The sequence below is a fragment of the Emiliania huxleyi genome, assembly GCF_000372725.1.
Source record: "Emiliania huxleyi CCMP1516 chromosome Unknown EMIHUscaffold_16, whole genome shotgun sequence".
Lineage (NCBI taxonomy): Eukaryota > Haptophyta > Isochrysidales > Noelaerhabdaceae > Emiliania > Emiliania huxleyi.
The window spans coordinates 7,762-29,707 of NW_005200982.1; the positions used below are offsets into that span (position 1 = coordinate 7,762).

Below are 21,946 nucleotides of genomic sequence, written 5' to 3' on the forward strand. Positions count from 1 at the left end.
ATCCGGGAAGGGCAAGGGGTCGCGCGGGCCCTGTCTGCAGCAGCAGTGCTAACTAGAACGACAAAATTCCGGATGGACCGGAGAGTGTCTACATTCTCGAGGCACCGTTCTCGCCCTCGCTGAAAAGCTGGCTGGTGGTCGCGCGCGGCGCGTCAGCGCCACTCCGACTGGTCGGGCACCTCGGCTGGGTCCATCAGCACGAGGCCTGCCCCGTCGGGCAGCCCCGTGAGCTCATGATGCCCCACCGAGAGGCGCTGACGCCCCGCCGAGATCGCGCTGGTTTGGCACGAAAAACACGAGGCCCCAAGGGGGGGGGTCAAGTATGTTACATCATAGATCGCGCATCACGCGCTGATCCCACGCCATCTGCGCCTCGCCCGGCCACGCGTCCTCGCCGTCGGCCACGCGCCGCCGCAGCTCGTTCAACGGCAGGCTGTAGACCTGCGGCCCGTCGTCGTCGCCGCGTGCCGCGCCGTAGCCGTCTGCGCGCAGCTCGAGCTCGGCGGCCTCGCATGTGCCGGTGTCCTCGAGCAACGGCGAGCTGCTACGCTCAATCACCAGCTTCTCCAGCTCCTTCTGAAGCTCTTCCTCATCCGCCTCGTCACGAACTTCCGCCACCTCGGCAACCTCGGCCACGAGCTCATCGAGCAGCGATGCAATCACCTTCTCGGTGTCCTCGCTCACCTTCTTGGAGGAGGTGAGGAGAAGGAGGTGAGAGGCGGAGGAGGTGAGTGAGGAGGCGGAGGAGGTGAGAGGCGGAGGAGGTGAGAGGCGGAAGAGGTGAGAGGCGGAGGAGGTGAGAGGCGGAGGAGGTGAGAGGCGGAGGAGGTGAGAGGCGGAGGAGGTGAGAGGCGGAGGAGGTGCCTCCTTCGCTGCTTCCGCCGCCGCAGCACGCCTCGCACGTTTTGCCGCATTCCGATGGTCTGACCATCGCCGCTCGGAGCGCGGCACAGCCAGCCGAGCAGTGGGAGGCACACTCTCACCCTCCTCCCCTGACTCGCCGTCGACCATGCACGGCGCCTGCGGCACGGCTGTGCCAGTCTGCTCGTCCCACACATGCCCTGCCGCGAGACGACCGCCGCGTCGGCGACGGAAGACGCCAGCTGCCTCTTCTGCAGCGCGCTTTGCTGCGCGGCGCTCGCGCTGCTGCTCTGCCGAGAGGGGCATGGTATCACTTTGAGACCCTGTGCCGTCGCCGCGAAACGGAAAACCGGCCGCGGGGAAATATAAGGTAAGATGGGAATGAGAGCCATCCGGGATTCCATGGAACGCGGCGCGCGATACACAGAACGGAGCACCGGCCAGGTGGACCTTCTTGAGTGGGGGAGTGTGGCCCTCCCCTCCTTCCTCTCTCTTCTTTCAATGAACTCGGGGGCACGGTCCTCTCTCTTCTTTCTGATGGTTGGAGCCCACAAAGAAGACCCGCGGCGGCAGCACCGCGACGAGGGAGGGATTCTGGGCGGGCGCTTGCGCGCTTCACGGAGGCCTCTTTTTTTCTGTTTACTTTTTGGCTTTCACGCTGCAGAACAAGCTGACGCGGGCCGCCCAGTACCTCGATGAGGTGACTTGGACCACCAAGAGCTGGCTGGGGCTGCAGAAGCAGCGCATCTCAGTCGTTCTTCACACGGCCATCGCAGAGCAGATTGTGAATGAGCTTGCCCGTGGCGGGGGCGGGCGGGTGCACGGAGCTAAGTGCCTCGCCGCCCTCGCAGGAGTCGCTTAGGCGGCTCCCGTGGTGTACCTGTGTTAGTGCCAGTGCGCGCCAGTCCCGTGCCCAGTGTTAGAAAGAAAGAAAGAAAACACACAACCCAAGGGAGGGATGGGAGAACGGCACGCCGCCACCACACAGGGATTTTAAGGAGAGGAGTGTGGAGCGCTAGCCGTCGCCCACCCTGGGGAGTCTGCCTCTTCGTATCTCTTTTCGCAGTCTCTCGCCGCTTCTCGCTGCAACCTTCATGCCACCTCGCGGCCGTCCCACTCTCGTCGGTCTCTCCCTTGTCACTTCCTCCTCTGTCGCGTCGTTCTCTTCTGCCAGTCCCGTGCCCAGTGTTGCGCGAGGGTAGTTTATGTTTGTAATACTTTTTGGCTTTGCGGTGCTTTCCGCGAAACTGCTTCGCGGCAATGCTCGCTGCTTGCCTGGCGCTCGCACCGCCGAGCAGCGGCCGCCGCGCCGTCCTCGCGAACGCTGCAGCCCTCGCGTGCGCCCCGCTGGGCTCCAGCGCAATCGCGCCGAGCGGGACGCTGGACGACGAGGTGCGCGCGGGCCTGGGGCAGGGAGGCGCGCTCAGTGCGAACGCGCCCGTGTCGCTGCGGGGAAGTGGCGTGGAGGTGCTCATCACCGACCCGTCGTACAAGGAACTCGACGCCTGCCCAAAGGGCATGTTCATCCCGCCCAAAGGAGGGCCGTGGCAGTGCATCGAGGTGTCGGCGACCGCGCTGAACCAGGGCAAGCGGGAGGTGAACGCAGCGGACGTGTTTGGTGCGCTCTTCGACGCGGAGGGCTACTCGCCCGCCGCCACCTCCCTCGATCCCTCGCAGAAGACGCCCTTCGCGACGCTCGAGACGCGGCTGCCAAAGGGCCAACCCGTCGCAGTCAAGTGGGTGTCGGCGGTGCAGGCGCGCTCGCCGCGGCCGTTCCGCTTCGCGGGCATGAAGGCCGAGTACCGGAACGCGGCGATGGCCAAGACATACAAGTCGTTCGACCCGTGTGAGATCGACTCTTCCGCGTGCGAGGAGGACGAGGACCAGCCGGACAACGCCATGGCGCTGCGGACGGGGCAGGGCTTCACGTACAAGAAGTGAGGGCGCCGCCCGCCCACGTAGTCAGCTTGTAGAGCCAGGTCATGCAAAACGGGCCCTGAGTGTGACAAAAAAGTGTACATCGGCGTAGTAGCGCCGAGCGTGCAATGCAGCACACGCGAATCACGTCCCTTGACGCTTGAGGTTGAGCGGCGTCTGGTGAATCCGCGCCTCGAGGCATATCGAAAAGTTGTTTTTGGCTCGCCATAGCTTTTCCGGCATTTCTTTTTTTGTTATACCAAAAGGAGGGCTACACGACGCCCTCTACGCTGGGGTGCCGGCGCCCTACTGGGCGCCCCCCGCTCCCTTCCCCTCAGAGCCCCCCATCCCACTAGCATTCCCCCGCGGTCCCTCGCGGTCGCGCGACGCCGCACCAATGGCGCGCTGTGCCTCGTCCGCGAGCGCCACCCAGAGCTGCACCGACAGTCGCTGCAGCGCAAACGGCATCCATTCGCGCGCCGACCACGACGTCTGGTCGTACTGCCACCACGTGAGCTTCCGGCCCGCCACCTCAGCCACCCGCATCAGCAGCTCCTCCACCCCCGCGCTCATTGCGCCGAACTCCTCGAAGAGCAACGCCTCCACATGGCACTTCCCCTCTGCGTCCGTGTACTGGCCCTTGACAGCCTCAACCGTCCCGGTCCCCGTCCGCGGATCCCACCGTCCCACCCTCCCACCCCTGTCCCCGCCCTCCACGCCCAGAACCGTCTCGCGGGCGCGTGGCAGCGTGTTGCCGCAAGCGACGAACGCCCCCATGCGCCCCGCCCCCGAGGGGTCCGACGGCACACCGGCAAAGATCTTCGTGTCGCCGATGCATGGCAGGTCCCCAATCACGCCCTGGTAAATGTACAAGTCCGTCCTCGTAGTGCTGTGCTCGCAGTGAAACTCGTGCTCCACAGCGCCGCGCCCCAGCTTGCCCCGCAGCAGCTCGACGAGGTCCAGGAGGACCTCCTTGTGCCGCGTCTGGTGGCCCGCCGCGCCGTCGTTCTGCGCCACGTCGCCGAGGGCGTCAAAGGGCAGACCGTGCTGGCTGTAGATGCCGTCCGCCATAACGTCCGTCATCATCGACAGGTGCAATCCGAAGCGGCGCTGCAGCGCGAAGCGCAGCACGTACGAGGGCAGACGGAAGTGCGCGCGGGTCGGGATCGCGTTCAAGAACGCGCCCGCGCCGAACTGGCTGACCGAGACAAACCGCACCTGCTCCCTCCTCCCTGCGCGGCCCGCCGCCGCATGCATGTCCCTCCAGGCCGAATGGTGAATCTGTCGGCAGCGCAGGGTTACCGTCGGGTCTCTATTTTAAGATGAGGTAAACAGCAATAGATCCGGGTGTAGTGCCGGATCAGTTCCTGGAGCCAGGGGGACCGATTCGCACTTGCCAAGGGACCAATTGCTGGAAGCCTGCGCAGCCTGCGCTCCGGCCGGCAGAGGGCTTGCGACCCGTGGCAGGGTGACAGCCCGCCGGTGGGCGAGCCAAACTCTGGCGGAGGCAGCCCGCTCAGCCCCAGGCGCCCCTCGAACCGGAGGGTGGTCTGCCGCCGCTGCGCGGTCGGCGCGCCGAGGGCGGGAGACATATCGCAGCTTCGCGCCACAGGTAACCTGGGGACCGATTCGCTCGACCCCAAGTTTGGCAGCGCGCGGGCAGTGTGAAGGATCGATTGCTGTACAACGAGGGACCGATTCCGTGAGGGCCGGGTATCGATTAGGCCGCTTGAGGGCCGGATCTATTGCTGTTTACCTCATCTTAAAATAGAGACCCGACGGTAGCTCTCGAGATGTTTAAACAAAAGAATTCTGCGAAGACAAGCCCCTCTCACAGCAGACTGGCACGAACTAGCACCACAAAAGGCACAGCAGACAACGGCCCCTTATGGGCCGTCGAAGAGGCCGTCATACTCCTCCGGCCTCGCCCCCCCTTCCCAACCCTCCCCTGGCTCAGGCTCCTCATCCTCGCGGCGCGCAGTGCGCACCCCGCCCCGCGAAGACGAACCCTTCCGCCGGCGTGCCTCGCGGGACTGCCGCCCGCTGCCGCCGCCCTTCCCCCCCTCCGCTGCCCGCGCCGCCTTCTCCGCCGCCCGCGCGGCCGCCTTCGCCTCCTCCGCCGCTAACAGCGCCTCCCTCCGCGTGACCCCTATGGGCCCCTTGCGCATCCAGGAGAGGTCGCGCGAGCGACCTATCCAGGGGTTACTCGGATACGGCGCAACGTAGCCGCTGCGCAGCTCCGAGTAGTCGCCAACGCCCCCCCCCAGATAGCCCTCCAAGCAAGCATCGCAGACCCACTCGCCTAGCTGAGAGATCTGAAGCCCATAGGCATCAGAACCCTCGCCGCGCCGCATCTCCTCCTCCGCCGCCTCCATCTCCTCTCGCGACCAGCCCCCCAGCTCCGACCAGCCCTCACGCATCGCCCGGCGCCAGAGCCAAGGCTCCACGTCGTACTCCTTGTAAAAGTTCTCAAAGCAATCCTGACACTCGAGGCCTGGGCCTCGAGCGTCCTCCGCGGAGACGGGGTTGTCCGTGCTCGCGCCCGCCCACTCCTCGAGCGTCGCCGCTACGAGCGCCCCGTAGACAGCGTCGACCGCCGCCTCCGCCAACGCCTCAGCAGCCGCCTCGCCCGCCTTAGAACCCGTGGCCTCATCTAAAAGATTGAAAGGGTGGGGCGCGCCGGCAGCGTCCGAGACCGGCGTCTCGGGCGGGGTAATGCCGGCGGGCCCCCAATATGGGGCACGTCCAGGTCCATCAGCAGCGAGCGAGGGCGGGCCGCCCTCCTCCCCCTCCGCCGGCGCCGCGCCGCCGGTGGAAACCTCCTCCACTTGGTTGGGCCGCTCAGCAGCCAAACCCGCCGCGGTGTCGGGCACCTTCTCGAGCCCCCCCCCGCGACCCCTGGCGCCACGGCCGCGCCGCCCTCGGCGGCGCCGCGGCGCCTTCCGCCCGCCCTCGACCTCCTCCTCCCCCCCCGCGGCGGCAATCGTCCCATCGCCGCTCTCCGGCAGCGCGGGCTCCAAGGGGTCCAAACTGGATCCCTCGGTCCCACCTCCGGACCCACCTTCAGCGGCCTGCGCGTCGCAGGCACCGCCGTCCGCCTCTTCGGGGCGCGCGCCGCCGCGGCCCTCGCCGCCAGCCGCCGCCCCGCCACCAGCCGCCTGATCGCCAGCCGCCACCCCAGCCGGGGTGTCGCCCAGCGACAAGCCGCTGAGGGATGCCAAGACCGCAGCTGCGTCCCCCCAGCCCCGCAGGCCGAGAAGAGCTCGGCGGAGCTTCTCCGCCTGGCGGTCGTGGATGTCGAGCGAGCCGATGCCCTTCTCAGCGACCTCCTCGAGGAGGTCGCCGGCATCGCCAACGCCCAGCTCCGCGAGCCGCCCCTCATACCTGCGGTAGAGGCTTTCGGCGACGCCCGCGCGCTTGAACAGAGCCGCGAGCGGCTCTCGCAGGTCGATGGCGGGCGAGGCCGCCATCGAAGGCTTGGTGCCCGGCCGCGTGGCCCCCGGGCTGCGGGTGGGTGCTCGCTGTGGCGGCCGCCGAGAGGGCAGAGAGCGGCGGCAGGCCGCCGATTTTAAAGAAACAAAAGAATTTTACTTGCCAACTCAAGAACTCTGGTCCGCTGGCGCACTCCCCACAACACAAAATCTCTCTCTCTCTCCCCACCCTACTCTGTGAATTCGCGGAGCGAAGAAAATTTTATACGGAATACGTCGCTTTTGGGAAAGTGTTTGGCATGTCTCTCTCCCCTCGAAGCAGGGGTCGGGCCAAAAGTGTCGCCACCAAACTTGCGACGGGCAGGCCAATGCTGCTCCTGCTCGCCGTGATGGGCACGGCTGCCTCTCCGGATTCCGAACTCGACCTCTTCCGTCGAGCCGCTCCCCTGCTGTCTCAGAAGCGCAAGGGCGGCTGGAACGCTGAGGAGAAGTGGTCAGCTCTATGCTTCTCGTGGCTGAGTGACGCCGGCGAGAACGCAAGCCTCAGCGACGGTCCCCTTGCCCATAAGAAGAAGAAGACGGTACACAAACAGATCCAGGAAGGCCGATGAAGGGTTCGCGGACACGATGTCGCTGATGGTCGATACACCGCCGAGCGAACGGCCGAGCCTCATTGCTCAGATCCGGAAGGTGAGCACCTCCGAAGGTCGACGTGCACTGGAGCAGGAGGCAAACGACGAGCCGAACGGCGCGGGTGATTGCAGTGTGGACGACGCGGTGCTGCTTGCCCGCGAGAGCGAGTGGCTCGCCCAGGCACCCATACGTAAGCGACCTACGTACGAGCCAACTTTCACAAAGCGCGGCCGTGTTATAGGCGATGCCGCTCACCGCCAAGCACGAGGAGGCGCGTGTCCGAGCTCTCATCAACGGATTGCACAGCATGAAGGAAAGCCGGCGAGACTGGACTGTCGAAGCCGACCTCGCAAGTAAGCGCTCATTAACGGCGCGCGCCCTTGCACTTCACCACATATCATCTCATGGCCCGTGCCCCACCCCTGACGTAGTTCTCGTCAAGGTCAACAACGGGTTTCAATACGACAAACTTCCCTACAACGAGCGACACCGCTACAGCAGGCTGCTACACGTCCTGCCTCCCGACCTCTGCAACGATTTCTTTCCGACGAAACAACTTCCATCCGATGCGCTGCCGCCTCGAGTCCTCATGGGCAGGAGCCTTCTGGGCAAGCCCGTGATGCGTCTGCCATACGAGGGCAGCGCATTCATCGAGGCGGACGACGGCAGCGGCAACCTGCCTGAATACGCCGACATATCTCTCATCTCCGAAACCAAGGCCGCCATCTCTATTCCGTTCGAGTGGCCGCTCTGCATCGATCCGACGCACATCATCACGAGTGACGGATCACAGGTCATCTCTCCCTATGCAGTCGATGATGTGACGCGGGACACGCGTCTATCCGAGGGGAAAAGGACATTTCCGTCTTCGCATCTCGGCGTCTCCACCGCCGGGTCTGCTCTGTCGTGCTCTTCGAAGAGTGCGGCCAGTCTGACCACGAACCTGCCGTGACGCCGTGGTGCGACCCGAGCGCGACTGCCAGAGAGGTCGATCTCTTCAACGTCGCGGCGGGGGATCGGCTGCGTGTCTACATCGTAGTCGACTCACTCGCCGCCGTCCCTGAAAACGAGCCATTCTGTCCGATCGTTCCTCAACAACCTGTCCCACCGCCGCCTCCGTTTCTGCCGTGCGCCTGCGACCGCACACCAGCGCTGCCGATGCCAGCCTCGCCAGAAGCTCCGCCGCCAATGCCGCCACTGCCAAACATTCCCACTGCCGACGCGTTGCAACGAGCAAGAGCCCTCGTACGTGACGGCGCCGGAACCATACGACCCCGAGCGCCCGCCCACAACTTTCTCGCCCGTCGTATGATCGAGGCGAATCGTGCTGATCGAGAAGACAGCGTCAATCTTCCGAACGATCCACGCACATTCCGCAAGCTCGGCGAGCACCTGCGCGCCATCGAGCTGCAGCCCCTGCGAGTGTGCTACAACTGCGGCATGTGCAACTATCCAACTCGCAACGACACAGTGGTGGTGCCAGCGTCCGGGCCGCACGACTGTCGCGCGTGGCGAGTCTTCGAGCAGGCCATTCGTCGCCACGCAACGCAGCACTCCCTCGATCCAAACCTACCAGAAGAGATGCAGCAGGTCTTCATGTGCGAAGAGGTGACTGACCGAGATGGGCCACATCGCCGCGTCTATACGTGCAGCACGTGTCGGAAAGATCGGGCCCGCGACCCATCGCAGTACGACCTCTTCGATGGCGTCCGCGCGCGCGCCCTGCACGGCTTCGTGTACCATGAGCTCGACACCGGACTGCCGCTCCCACCCCTTGCAGCACTGACGGCTGATGAGCGACGTATGTGCTCCATCGTCAAGATGGCCGACGCCGCGTACAGCCCAGCGTACTCGAGCGTCGGGTACGAGCATTTCCACGGAGGAGCCTTCTTCGAGCCTGCCGACTTCCACGGGCTGTGCACGCTGCTCGTACGGGACGCAGCGGAGACGCCGCCGGATGATATGCGCGTTCATAACGCTCTACAATATCTCGCTGCCGAGCGTGGCAACGAGCTTCTGCGATCCACCCTCTCTTGCTATGAACGGAGGCGCGCCAATGCTCCGAACGACATGTTTCCGGTGGACAGCCAATCATGCGATGGACCGATGTCCCCTTACAAGACGGCAACGCGGGCGGACAAGGTGGTCGCTTCCAGCCACGCCGACTGCGTTCAATGTACGGCATATCAGGCTCGTTGCTCACCGTAAACGAGCCGAGCTGCGACGCCATGCTTCTCATGAACCGACTAGAGAATCTGACCGTCGGCGATCGAGTCAACCGCGTCGGCGGCGCGCGCGTGCTTCAACCTGCGCAGTCTCTTTCCCCCGCCTTCAGCATTAAAAGAAAAATCACTTGAAACCCAGCCACGTATGTGCATGTCCATGTACGTCCATGAGTCGTGTCGACCATGTCGCTCGCGCGAAATCTCGTGAATGGAGGACAAAACTCATAAGGAACGCGCAGGCTGACAGCTCACCCCGGGACCCGGAACGGTGAGCGACAAAGCGTGCCTCGGCCTGGCTTCTTGCCGCCGAAGAAATTCAGGGCCACGGACGACGAGAGAGAGAGAAGGCCAGCATCGTGCACGATGACCGCCTTCCGTGGCGCCCGGGAATTCTTTTCTCGACTTGACAGGCCCCGGCCCCGTAACCGTACGCGGCGCACGTCGACGGCCGAGCAGTCCCGCGCAGTCGAGCCGATTATCGAGACCGCACCGCTGTTCAACGAGTAGACGCCGCCGTACTGCGGTCGCGAGAGGAGAGCGGGGTGAGGCAGCCGTGGCCCTGTTCATCTCTCGCCCCGCTGCCGTGCGGCTCTGCAGGGTGGCTAGCTCTAAGCGGCGCACATTGTCAGCAGAGCAGTCCCTCACGGTCGAGCCGATGATCTCGACTTCACCTGCGCCGTTCGCGTGCACAACGCCACCATTCGTCGCCCTCCCGTTGACCTCTTCCTTGCCGTCGAGCGTCGCCGGCAGGTAGATTGAGACCTCGGCAATAGCGCTTTGGATTAGGCAGCGGAGCTCGTCCTCGCTCGCCGCGGCGACAGCGAAGCCGGGGAAGACAGGCGGCAGTGGAGGAGGCGGCAAGGCCGGCGGCAAGGCCGGCGGCGGCAGCGGTAGCGGCGGCGGTGGAGTTGGTGCCATTTGAGGTGGGTACGGCGGCTCGAGCGACGGGTCGGGCGACGGCTCGGGCGACAGATCGATGAACTCTCTAATGGGGCTACCAGTCGAGCCCGGGAGGAAGGAGAGCAACAGCAAGGACGTAAGAGGACGGACCTTAGTTGTGTGCTGCCGACTACCACCGAAGCGTGGTAGATACTTGTTCGGTCCGGCCTTGCTGGCCCAAGCCGACCGGCTCAGAAGCGCGAGTAGGCACCCCATCATGAGGGCACACACGAGGCAGGACCAAGAAACGCTGCCATCCGGGTCCATGTCGCTCTCAGCCTGTGGACAGGCGGTTGCGTGCGACGTCCGTCAGGCGCGGCAGGAAGAGGCGCGAGTGGGCGACAGAAGCGAATGGCGCTCAGAGCAGGGCAGGACAGGGTGGCGGCGCGGGAGGTTGGCGAGGGAGCGACGGGTGAGCGAATGCGGGGCGTGGTAACGTGGCGATTGCAGTGCGGGTCGCCAAGCGCCTGGTCCGCCCGCTCGAGCTCTCCCTCCCCGTCCTCGAGCAGCGAGGAGTCGGTGCGGTCAAAGGAGGCGAGCCGCCAGTCGGTGCACCCACTTGAGGCGGAGAAGAGGTCGGCCGGGTCGGCCCTCTTCGGGTCGACCCGAGGACCGATGGCCCAGTCAATCGGGAATTTGGGCAAGCCGCCGGCGGTGAGCGGGTGGAGGCAACCAAAGCATGGCGGAGTTGTTTGCAGCGGAGGGTGCAACGGGACTGGCGGCGGTGGCGACGGGGAAGGCGAGAGCGAAGGCGGTGGCGACGGGGAAGGCGAGAGCGAAGGCGGCGGCGGTGGCGGTAACGGCGGCGGCGGCGAAGGCGGTGGAGGAGGCGACGGTGGTGGCAGCGACGGCATGGAGGGCGGGCAAGCGAGGCTCACTGACGGCTCCACCGTACCCAGCACCGCCCACGCGCTTGGCAGGGCGGCCGGGCAGCCGCTGTCTAGAGCTCGGGGCCCAGGCACGGCCAAAGACGTCATTTGCACTTGGGTGAAACGGCGAATTTGTGCATGAGTTGATTTTCTTTATTTCGGCGAATCAAGAAAGAATTCTACGAATACAAGCCCCTCTCAAGAAAGAAGCGAGCGCGCGACGCTGATGTGTGTGTGTGTGTGCATAGACAGAGTGTACAGTATGTATCGTATAAAGCCGTACCTTCGTTCTTTCGTTTCATCCACTCACAAACACGCCTCGAGAAACACGCACAACCGCACCACACACTACCTGTCCCGCACGCCTCCTGCTTTTTTCCGGCCCCGCCAGAATCATCACTTCAGGAGCGGCGCGAGCAGCTTGGCGAACGGGTTCGCCTCCTCGGCGGCGCCCTCGATGTTGCCGGCCCTGCGCCACAGCGCTAGGAACTCGTCGAAGGTGATCCGCCCGTCGCGGTCCGAGTCGACGCCCCGCACCATGCCGTGCACCTCCTCCGCGGTGTAGATGGGGCACGCGCCGTCCTTGCACAGCAGCTTGGTCGCCTCGCCAACCTCCTTCTCGGTGCAAGTCGTAGCTTGCAAGAACACCGCTCCCGTTTCGGCGCGAACAGCACTCCAATGAACGTCCCGATTGCACACAATCGCCCGCACCGCCCCCTCCCACGTTGCGTGCAGGTGCGACCCACACTTGACGAGGTGTTGCCTGCGCGGCGCGACCTCGAGCACGTCAGCCCGTACCTTGTGGGCGAGTTTGATGATGAGGTGCACAAGGACAATGCGGCTATGGACACCACGCTACGGGCGCTTGCGAGGTCGTGAGCGATGTGATCACACCTCGCTCGACCGAGATTCGGCTCGCTATACTGTTGCCGCTGCACAACCCTCTCCTGAGATCGCACAGAAGTGAACGCCTCGTGTGCGTCTGCCCCCCGTGTTTCTGCGTGTGCGTGTGCCCCGTATGTTTCTTGTGCGTGTGCGCGGTGTGCCCCATGTTTCTGTGCGTGTGCGTGTGCTCAGACGTGTGTGAGACTGAAACTTGATTGCTCGTGCACCGCCGCTTGATTTCCCTACGCCAAAACAGGAAAGGGCGACGGATTAGTTCCATACTTCTACATTACCGGCGGTCACGGACACAGTCACCTTGCCTCGGACAGCGCGGCTCTACTTGCTATCGGGACGAGCAGAGGGCACACAGCACATGCTACATGTACATGTGCATGCACATGTTGTGATGATGCGGCGCCGATGGGGGCAGATACCAGGACGAGGACGACCGGTGAGCGGCATGTGTGCAAGTCATGCGAACGCCGCGTTGCCCAGCCCCACGAGGGGCGCTCTTTCAGGAGACAGGCCCCAGCGTAGCCTGGCGCGGGTGCAGCCAGGGTCCTACTCTTGTGCACAAGTATTACTATGGCATATGCTAGTAGATATTCAGCAAATAAGACAGCAATTGCAGCAAATTTGACAAATCTTATGGTTTTCGAGTGACAGTATGGATTCCGGGTGACACAGGTTGCCCAGCTCGCGCCATCGCCCACACTCGAGCTTTGCAGCGCGCGGGCTCACACTCTACTATAGGCCCCCTCGACGCCCACTTCGAGTTCTACTCAGCTAAGGGCCGCACTTGACGCTGTAAGCAGCGCGCGGCGAAGCAGTTTGGCGCTTGTGGTGAAATATGGGAATCTAGCCCAAGGTCGGAAAGTCGTGTCATAGAGAGGAGAGAGTGTGTGGAGATGTTTTGTGCGGGATCAGGCCCGAGTCCCTAGTGTCGCCGGAGCAGGTAGCTCCCTTTTTCGTAAAACTGAACAGTTTTTTACAGTACGTCAGTAGGCAGATCGGGAGGACACGGGAGACCGTGGGCGACCGCTCGACCGTATCCGCTTTCGTCCCCACCCGCCCGGTGGCCCGTGGCCGCGCGAGAACAGCAGACGCGCGCACACACGACTCGCACAGGCGACAGGGCCCCCGCACCTAGCCGGCCGCGCGCGGCAAATGTTTCATGACGACACATGTGCAAAGTGCATGTGCATGTCAGGGCTCTGTTCTCTATGCGAGCACACGCTCTTTAAGGGGCCCTCAAAATTCATGTGGCGGAGACGATGTCTGTTCTCACGGCCCCTCGAGAGGGTAGCTGCCTTTGCTCGGCCCGACCGCCTCCTCCATCCGGCCATACCACCGCGCCAGCTCCGGCGCGTCGTCTAGGATCTCCGCGTGCGCCGCGGTCCGGTCGATGGCACGCAGGCAGCCGTACCTGGAGGGTTCGAGATATGGGGAGATATGGGGAGATATGGGGAGATATGGGGAGATATGGGGAGATATGGCACGCAGGCAGCCGTACCTGGAGGGTTCGAGACGGGAGGGGGGTAGGGTAGGGTAGCATCGCGGGATCTGTATCTGTGCAGACCCCCTACCCCCCCCTACCCCAAATCCCGCGATGCTACCCTCCCCTTCCCCCCCAAAAGTCGGAACCCTGGAGGGCGAGAAGGGCGCGGCCGTGGAGGGGGGAGGGTGTGGAGACTCGTCTCTGTGTCCGTTGTCGCTCCGACATTGAGAGGGAAGAGTCCCGCCGTGTGCCGCGACTCTCCCCTCGCCCCGCTACCTCTCTCTCCTCACACGCAGACGCCCCCTCTCTCGGGCAACCTCGGGCAATCTCCCACCATCTCGGGCAATCTCGGGCAATCTCCCATCATCTCGGGCAATCTCGGGCAATCTCCCACCATCTCGGTCAACCTCGGGCAATCTCCCACCATCTCGGTCAACCTCGGGCAATCTCCCACCATCTCGGGCAACCTCGGGCAATCTCCCACCATCTCGGGCAATCTCGGGCAATCTCCCATCATCTCGGGCAATCTCGGGCAATCTCCCACCATCTCGGTCAACCTCGGGCAATCTCCCACCATCTCGGTCAACCTCGGGCAATCTCCCACCATCTCGGGCAATCTCGGGCAATCTCCCACCATCTCGAGCAATCTCGGGCAATCTCCCACCATCTCGGTCAACCTCGGGCAATCTCCCATCATCTCGGGCAATCTCAGGTCATCTCGGGCAATCTCGGGTCATCTCGGGCAATCTCGGGTCCTCTCGGGCAATCCTCACACGCAGACATCCCCGTAGTGCGGCGCGTCGCCGCCCGCGAACGCGCGGCCGGCGAGGCCCTCGCCGACCCAGGTGCGTATCGCGCCGCGCAGCGCCTGCCGCTCGTCGTCGATGGCATACTTCTTCTTGATCTTGCCTTGCGCCATCCACATCGCGAACGCGCCTGGAGGGAGAGGCGGGGGGAGATCTGGCGAGATCGGGGGAGATCTGCGGAGGCATGCCATCCGACGCGCCGACGACTTGGTTCGAGAGGCGGTCGGCCTGCAGGGAGATATGGGGAGATCTGGGGAGATCTGGGGAGATATGGGGAGATGTGGGGAGATGTGGGGAGATGTGGGGAGATGCGGGGAGATGTGGGGAGATGCGGGGAGATGCGGGGAGATGTGGGGAGATATGGGGGGCTCTCTACTGTCCCCTAGCATCTACGGCGGCTGGCCGTCGAGAAGTGAGGTACGTCCTGCACATACCCGAACGCCTGGTACGCCTAACAGTATCGCATTCGCCGTCCTGGGACGCAGTGCTGCCTTCTGACTGTCGCCGCTGTCTCCCCCCCTTCTCGACGGTCTGTGCGGGCGCGTCTTGCGCCCCGGCCTTGTGCTTTTGCGTGAGGGCGCCGGCATGAGGGGCGGGGAGGACGGTGTTGTGAAGCGGCTTCAGAGCACCGGCGTGGAGTACGAGGGGGGGGCGGATACGGCGGAGGGCAGCGGGAGACGCCTCCTGCCCGAGCGCTGGCTGGGAGACAAGAGAATGGGTCTTCTCCGCTTCTAGCGCCCGAGGTGTGGGGAGATGTGGGGAGATATGGGGAGATGTGGGGAGATGTGGGGAGATGTGGGAAGATGTGGGGAGATGTGGGGAGATGTGGGGAGATGCGGGGAGATGCGGGGAGATGTGGGGAGGTATGGGGAGATGTGGGGAGATGTGGGGAGATGTGGGGAGATGTGGGGAGATGTGGGGAGATATGGGGAGATGTGGGGAGATGTGGGGAGGTGTGGGGAGGTATGGGGAGATATGGGGAGATGTGGGGAGATGTGGGGAGATGTGGGGAGACAAGGGTACTGCGGTACCGCCCCCTACCTTCCCCTGCCATGAACCCACACCGCCCTGTCCTGCCCACCCTGCCGTGAACAGCCGAGCCGTCGCGCCGTCTCGGAGAGCCTTTCCCTTTGCCCGTATCTCCCGCCTCTGGCGCCGGCACTAGAGCATCGGCGCGCGCCTCTCCAAAGCTGCGGGTGATGTTTGGGAAGAGGAGGACGGCGAGCTTCGCGTCGCTCCACTGCGCCCACTCCATCGCCTTTAGCAGATCCGGGGCGGGTGTCGGCCGCAGTCATACCTCCCCGTATCTCGCCATATCTCGCCACATCTCGCCACATATCAAAGGGGCGTGCGTCGGTCGTAAATAGTGCCCGTTGGATGGATGCAGCCGTCGGATGTCAGTGCGACGCACTCGCACTCTGGCTGTGTCACATGCACATGCACATGCACATGCACACGACATGTGCATGTGCATGCGCATGAACATGACATGCGCATGGACATGTCTACATGCACATGAACATGCGCATGTGCTGAAGGGCTTCGCCCGGAGTGTGCTGAAGTCCCTCGCCAGAGTGTGCTGGACTGTGCGCAAGTCCCTCGCCCTGGGCGTGATGCGCGTGCGTGCCCCCGCCCGATGTCACTTCCTACGCCATCGCCTGTGGCGAGCGGAAGGCCTTCGCAGCCTACGTGCACCATCCCTCCACAGTCTCGAATCCAGTGTGGGTTCGGTCCCATGGGTGGTGTGGTAGCAACTGTGCGGCGTGCCAGCCTACGTGCCCAATGCACCCGCCTCAGGGCGGGAAGCCGCGGTCTTGTGCAGTGCGCTGCGAATACAGTGAGGACAGCCGAACACGGCCGAATGCGACTGAAGACATGTCCGCTTGAGAGCGCTGGTTGGAAGACGAGAATGCGTAGTTTCCTGGTAGTTTCCGCGTCTAGGCGTCGCCGCCCGCGCCGGCCGGAGCGCAGCCGCGTCGATCGCGTCAAGCAGCCTTTTGCGGACATGTCGCGGACATGTCGCGGACGTGTCGCGGGCGTGTCGTGGGCGTGTCGTGGGCGTGTCGTGGGCGTGTCGTGTGCGTGATGCGCGTGGACGTGTGGAGCGGCTCCAGAGTCGGCGAGCCGCGGGCCCGCTAGGGCTGAGCGGAACGCAGTGCGCAGCCGTGTCGTGGCAGGAAACGTCTCGGAACGTGCCGTTCTGCGATGACGGGAGAGTCGTTGATCTGCTCCGGCTCGCCGCCCGCCAGCGGTGTGAGCACCGCGATGGGCACCTTCCGGTACTCCGACCTAAAGGGCGGGTCGGTTCTTCCGGCGTGGCGTGAGGCGGCTTTGCGGCACGGCGGCGGCGGCGGCGGCGCCACGGCTTGATCTCCTTCTTGGTGAGCGGGTTCACGTCCACCGTCTCGTACTCGAGGCCGTGCAGGTCCAGCAGCGCCTTGATCTTGTTGCAGAACGGGCAGATCTGGCGGCGCGGGTGGGCAGATGGCGGAGCTCAGGCGCGGGAGGGCAGGCGCGGACGGCTGCGCTCTTCCGCGAGCGCGACCTGGTACTGGTAGAGCCGAATGTGGCCTAGCGTCCCGGCGGCGGCAGCAGCGGTCGAGAGTGGTCGCGTCTGCGGCGTGAGCGCCCTGTCGACGAAGCCGGCCGCGAGCAAGCCGCCGCCGCCCGCGGCGATGCGGGTGAAGGCTCGCACTGACATATACACACTCATTCGGTCTTATCGCCGCGCGCGCGGCAATGTCGTTTCCCGGAAAGAATTTTTGGCGAAGCAAAAAGAAAGAAAAAGCTTTGTGAAATTCTTTTTCCAATTCTCAGCCCGCGGCGTCCCCGCCGGGCCCGCACTCTGGATGCCCGCTCGACGTATACCCTCTCCTACGATAGCTCTCCTGGGGCTCCCTCCCGCGGCTGCTCTCTGCGTCGGCAGCGGGTGTGACGTCCTGCGCGTCGGACTGCTCGGCTTTGTCCTTGGTGGAGTCGCAGTCTGCTGCTTGTGCAGCCACGGAGTGGCGATCTGGCAGGCGAGACGCCACGGCGGCGGCGACGGCTTGACCCGCATAATGGTCGCTCTCGCCGCGCTTGGACTCGTCATGGAGCTCTTTGCCGTCGGCTACACTGCGGGCGTGCTCGGCGAGAATAACCGCTGGGACCTTTGGCCGCTGCTGCTGTTTGCGACCCTCTTCCTGCTCGCGTTTGCGGCGCTCCTCGTGTGGTGGGTGCAGCGGGCGCGGCGGAGAGGGGGCAAGGTTGGCAGCGGCGCCGCAACCGCGCTGTAGAGAGAGGCGCGAGCGGAGCCTCGTTGTGTACTCTGCCGTGGACCGCCATGTGCCATGATCTGTGAGCTCTGTGATCTGTAAGGGTCCGCCCGCAGGCGCATTTTGTAGACCGAGGCGGTGCCCGGTGCCGAGCGCAGGCAGAGCCCACAGATCGGACCTTAGGACAGCATTGTAGATCCCTGGGCGAGGATGGTGGAGGGGGCCGCATGTGCCTGCACGGCATGAAGTGCAGTGTCAGGCGGGGCGGCTGAGACGCCCTCTAAGGTAAGGTAAGGTAAACGTCTCCACACACACAAAGTGGTGGGGCAAGGGGGGGCGACCCTCGCATCTCCACGCCCGGGACACGGGCAGGAGCCCTACGGCATTCAAAGTGCAAGCACCGGCCCGGTGGCCGTGGGTGCGGTCTGCGCGGATTGGGATAGAGCAGCCTGTGCACCCCACTCCCTCCCTCCCAGACACAACCCGCACACAACCCCCACAGCGTGGTCGTCTACGTGTTCAGAAACACCAAGCAGCGAGGCGAGGGTGAAGGGGTAAGGGGCTGTGTGGGGCAGAACCTTCATCCGGCTTATAGCCACGCCGACGCGCCGCGCGCGACCACCAGCCAGCTTTTCGGCGGGGTCGAGGACCACGATGCGTCGAAAGAGTAGACACTCTCCGGTCCATCCGGAATTTTGTCGTGTTAGTTAGCACTGCTGCTGCAGACAGGGCCCGCGCGACCCCTTGCCCTTCCCGGATCCAGCTCGCTGAGGCTTGGCGCCACCCCGGTGACCGCCCACAGGTGGCTGATCGCGGCGCCGCTCATCGCCGCTTTTGGGCGCCTGCTCCACAGAGGGCTCCTGCGGCTCTCCCTCGTCGCGTGACCGCCGCCGACATCATGTGCTCGGTCGTCCCCGCCGGCGCGGAGCTGCGCCACGTCGAATTGTTCGGTGGCTCGACCGCCGGCGCGCCCACCCTCGCCTCCTGCGCGCCGCACGCACAGTATTCTCCTCGTGCGCGGCCGACAAAGTAGGCTCACGGCCACCTCCCTCCCACTCACCCCCCCAACGATGCACAGCCCGTCCGTTCTCGCCGGCAAGGCGCACGGAACGCCCAATTTGGGCTGGAAATGCCGCCGCCATGGGTTGGCGCCCTCAGGATTTTTTTTAGAGAGAGTCAGGCCGCACAGGATTCGACCTTTTTACGGGGTAAGGTATGGTGGGGTCCCGGCCAAAAGGGTGGGGGGGTATGGTCCTGGCCGCCGGAGGCGGCCTGCTCGACGGGTGGGGGGGGGGGTATGGTCAATCGCTGGAGCCGCCGTACCGCCCACGTTACAACAGTACACGCCGCGCTCGCACCGGCCGCGCCCGCGCCTGCGCCCGCGCCTGCGCCGGCACGCAAGGCCCTGGCGGCCTTTGCGGACACGCTCTGAGGGGTAAGCACGATTGCCGGCGGGTCACCTCGCGCAGACTGCATCGCGCGAACCCGTGCCGCACGACCGGACGGCCTAACACGACGGTTACTGTACGCTCGTGTGGTGGGGTGGGGGGTGGGGGGGTATGGTCCTGCTGGCCAGAGGCGACGTCCTGTGCGGGTGGGGGGGTATGGTCGCGGCGCCAGGGCCGGGATCACCATACCCTACCCCCCAGAAACCTCGAATCCAGCGCGAACTCCTCGCCGTTTGAGCCTAGCGCAGCGCGAACTCGCTCCTGTTCATAGCTGCGCAACCCTAGCCGAGCTCCATTTTGTATCCGACGACACACACATGAAGCTGCTCGCGCTGCTACTGCTAACCTGTCCCGCAAGAGGCATGATACCAGAGGAGGACTGGCTGGTGAGCCGACCGCCGGCTGCGTCCACATTGACAAAGCAGCCGGACGGGACCCTGCTTCTGAGCAATGGCCTCATCAGCCGACGGTTCGTCGTCACGCCCAATTGGGCGACGGTCTCCCTGCAGAGTGAGGTCCCCGTGGTGGGAGGCCCAACGGAGGCTCTCCGTGGTCTCGCGCCGGAAGCGCGGCTCAAGCTGAGCTGCCCGGATCACGACCCAAAGAACGCGGGTCGGCGGCTCCTTCCCTACGCACCCGATGCACTCGAGGGTCTGACAGACCGGAATGAGAGCGGCGGCAGCACCGGATCAGCGGGGCGCGCAGTGGGTGGGCTCCGCGGGCAGCGGCGTTACGCGATGCTCGATATGGACGCGTGGAATCTTACTGCCGGATCTGACGACTGGAGCTACCAGTCGCATCAGGTGGCCCCCATCAAGGCGCGCTGGGCGTGGACTCCGGGCCAGCGCCACTCTGTGATGGCGGCGTGGCCGCCTCGCGGTGTGGAGCTGCGCGTGGATTTCAAGCCTCCGACCCGCTGTGGCTGTGGATGCAACCTGCGTGTATCGATCGTCTACGAAATGTATGATTATACATTATTATTAATTAATTGCAGGGAGCCTCTCTTCACACGGGCTACCGTGAACAGGTACGACAACGTACCCACCCTGGCCAAGCGAGTGGAGGTGCGCGCGCCGCCGAGCAGCAGCAGCGGGTCGGTGCTCGTGGAGAGGGTGGTGACGGAAGAGCTGCACGTGACAGAGAATGGGAAGCGGCGCGTGCACGTGGAGACGGACTACATGCCACGCAAGACGTTTTGGGGCTTCGCGCAGCAGCCCTCCTCCGACCCCGGCAACGGCTCGTACGCTGGCGATCGCATGAACTACCCGGTGAGGGCTCTCGGACCCGTACAACCGCACGACCGGGGGATAACTTGCTGATCATAAATTAGGCGTGGTGGATCGATCCAGACTATGAGAGCGACATCCACGACCAGTCGCTGCACGCGGACCTCGCAAACAACGGCCTACTCCTTCAGGTGCAGTACCCGCTCGGCCCGTGGCAGCCAATCCGACCGGGCGAGTCGCAGTCCTTCTTCACCGTCTTCTTGACCCTCTTCGACAGCGACGACCTCCCGCGCCAGTCGCTCTCCCGCCGGCGCGTCGTGCGCACGCTCTTTCCGCAGGTGACCGAGACCCCGCTCTACTTCTACTCGACAGATGCGTCGTCAGCTGGCATCCGACGCGTCGCTGATCAGGCGCACGCGACTGGCTTCGAGGCCATCCTCCTCTCGTTTGGCTCGGGCTTCGACCCGAGCTCCACCAACCAGACGTACATTGCCCAAGTTAAGAACGATACGCTCTACTGCCGATCCAAAGGCGTCATGATCGGAGGGTACACGCTGATGCAGAACCCTCCCAACCTGCGCGGCAACGACTACTGCCAGAGCCCCGATGGGGCCAAGGCGCCTTCGGGGATGCCGGCCCGCATCGCCGACTTTTCCACGGCTTTCCACAGCACGTACCGCGCGAATATCCTCAACTTCCTCCGCGCCACGACCATGGACCTGCTCGAGACGGATGGGCCGTACGAAGGGGCGACCTGCGCGCAGACAGACCAGTCTGGCTTTGCGCACGTCAACAACTCACAGCTCGCGCAGTATCGCGCGACGGTCGACTTCTACCGCACGCTCAAGCGCGAGCTCAACACGTTCAACACCGTGCCCGACCCTTACTGGAGTAGCGGCGGCACCAACAAGGAGCCGATGGGGTACACCGACGCATGGAATCGCATCCCCGTGACGCCCTCTGGCACGCGAGAGTACCTTGAGCTCGCGCGCATGTATCTGTACGACGGGACCACGCACAAGCCCACGACCATGGGGTGGATGGCCTTTGAGATGTCGCGCACGCCGCCACCACTGAGCCGCCACCTACACACGCTGGAGGAAGCGGCGGCCAGCTTCCTCGGCCAAGGTAACATCGCCGCGTACCGCGGACCGCAGCTGTACGACGACGCCAGCCCGGATGTGAAGCGGATGTGGACGCTATGGGTGGCGCACTACAAAAGGTACCGTGGAATCCTCTCTGCGGACATGGTGCATGTCAGCCGACCGTCAGGCCGCGGCCTCGAGGTCATCGTGCACGTCAACGCCTCCGCCAAGCCTGACGAGCCCCGAGCCATGGCCAACCTCTTCAACCCAACCGAGGCGACGATCAAACGGACTGTGGAGCTGCCGCTCTACTATGCGGGCGTCGCCCCTGGTGCCTCCGTCGAGCTGGCCTGGGGCGGCTCCCTCGTCAATCCCACTCGGTGGCAGGTGCCCGAGAACTCTACGCATACTGTGCGCGCCGACTACAGCGTGCGCGTTGAGCTGCAGATGGCACCACGATCGTTTCTCTGGGCCGCCCTTCGCGTGGTCGCGCCGGCGCCCCATGGCCCACGCAGCATGGCGGCCTGCCTGCAAAGCGCGTGATGAGCCGTGGGAGGTCGCGCGCGGGCGCCTGTACGTGTCGTTGCCAGCCTGTGTACAGGCAGTATTGCATGGCCGCATATGGCAGTACAGAGAAAGAGATGGTTTGGTGAGATAGCGAAGGAAGTAGCTGCATACTGAGATACGTGTGTACGTCCCAGTGCATAGCTCATACGTCATAGGCGCAGCCCCCTGGGGAGTCACATCTCCACCGTCCACGTTGTGGTGGAGTTGTGTAAAGACCGGGTATGGGGGGGGTTGTTTTGAATATGCCGTGTGGGGCACCTGTCCGGGTGCGTGGCTCACCTTTTCCTGCCCGGCCGGGTACT

At 64.5% G+C, this 21,946-nt stretch overlaps 5 protein-coding genes across 5 annotated transcripts; 2 read left to right on the forward strand and 3 right to left on the reverse strand.

Annotated features, from left to right (window-relative positions):
* Positions 1-330: 330 nt before the first annotated feature.
* On the reverse strand, positions 331-931 carry EMIHUDRAFT_98777 (hypothetical protein; the record flags this gene model as incomplete). The annotated part of the gene is made up of 2 exons (XM_005785446.1): positions 331-684; positions 929-931. The coding sequence occupies 2 exons, from the start codon at positions 929-931 to the stop codon at positions 331-333; spliced, it is 357 nt and encodes a 118-aa protein (XP_005785503.1).
* Positions 932-2,121: 1,190 nt separating this feature from the next.
* On the forward strand, positions 2,122-2,802 carry EMIHUDRAFT_98778 (hypothetical protein; the record flags this gene model as incomplete). The annotated part of the gene is made up of 1 exon (XM_005785447.1): positions 2,122-2,802. The coding sequence occupies one exon, from the start codon at positions 2,122-2,124 to the stop codon at positions 2,800-2,802; it is 681 nt and encodes a 226-aa protein (XP_005785504.1).
* Positions 2,803-3,084: 282 nt separating this feature from the next.
* EMIHUDRAFT_98779 (hypothetical protein) lies at positions 3,085-6,248 on the reverse strand (the record flags this gene model as incomplete). The annotated part of the gene is made up of 3 exons (XM_005785448.1): positions 3,085-4,059; positions 4,767-5,431; positions 5,828-6,248. 3 exons carry the CDS (start codon positions 6,246-6,248, stop codon positions 3,085-3,087), a joined length of 2,061 nt encoding a protein of 686 aa, XP_005785505.1.
* A 6,703-nt stretch (positions 6,249-12,951) lies between these two features.
* Positions 12,952-16,796, reverse strand: EMIHUDRAFT_433989 (electron carrier/ protein disulfide oxidoreductase). Its single transcript, XM_005785449.1, is given in 11 exon segments — positions 12,952-13,186; positions 14,032-14,194; positions 14,265-14,292; positions 14,468-14,515; positions 15,245-15,322; positions 15,723-15,749; positions 16,016-16,058; positions 16,261-16,353; positions 16,425-16,528; positions 16,610-16,765; positions 16,777-16,796. 10 exon segments carry the CDS (start codon positions 16,763-16,765, stop codon positions 13,045-13,047), a joined length of 882 nt encoding a protein of 293 aa, XP_005785506.1. The 5' UTR covers positions 16,777-16,796; the 3' UTR covers positions 12,952-13,044.
* Positions 16,797-19,083: 2,287 nt separating this feature from the next.
* EMIHUDRAFT_98781 (hypothetical protein) lies at positions 19,084-21,620 on the forward strand (the record flags this gene model as incomplete). The annotated part of the gene is made up of 3 exons (XM_005785450.1): positions 19,084-19,727; positions 19,794-20,034; positions 20,097-21,620. The coding sequence occupies 3 exons, from the start codon at positions 19,084-19,086 to the stop codon at positions 21,618-21,620; spliced, it is 2,409 nt and encodes an 802-aa protein (XP_005785507.1).
* Positions 21,621-21,946: the final 326 nt, after the last annotated feature.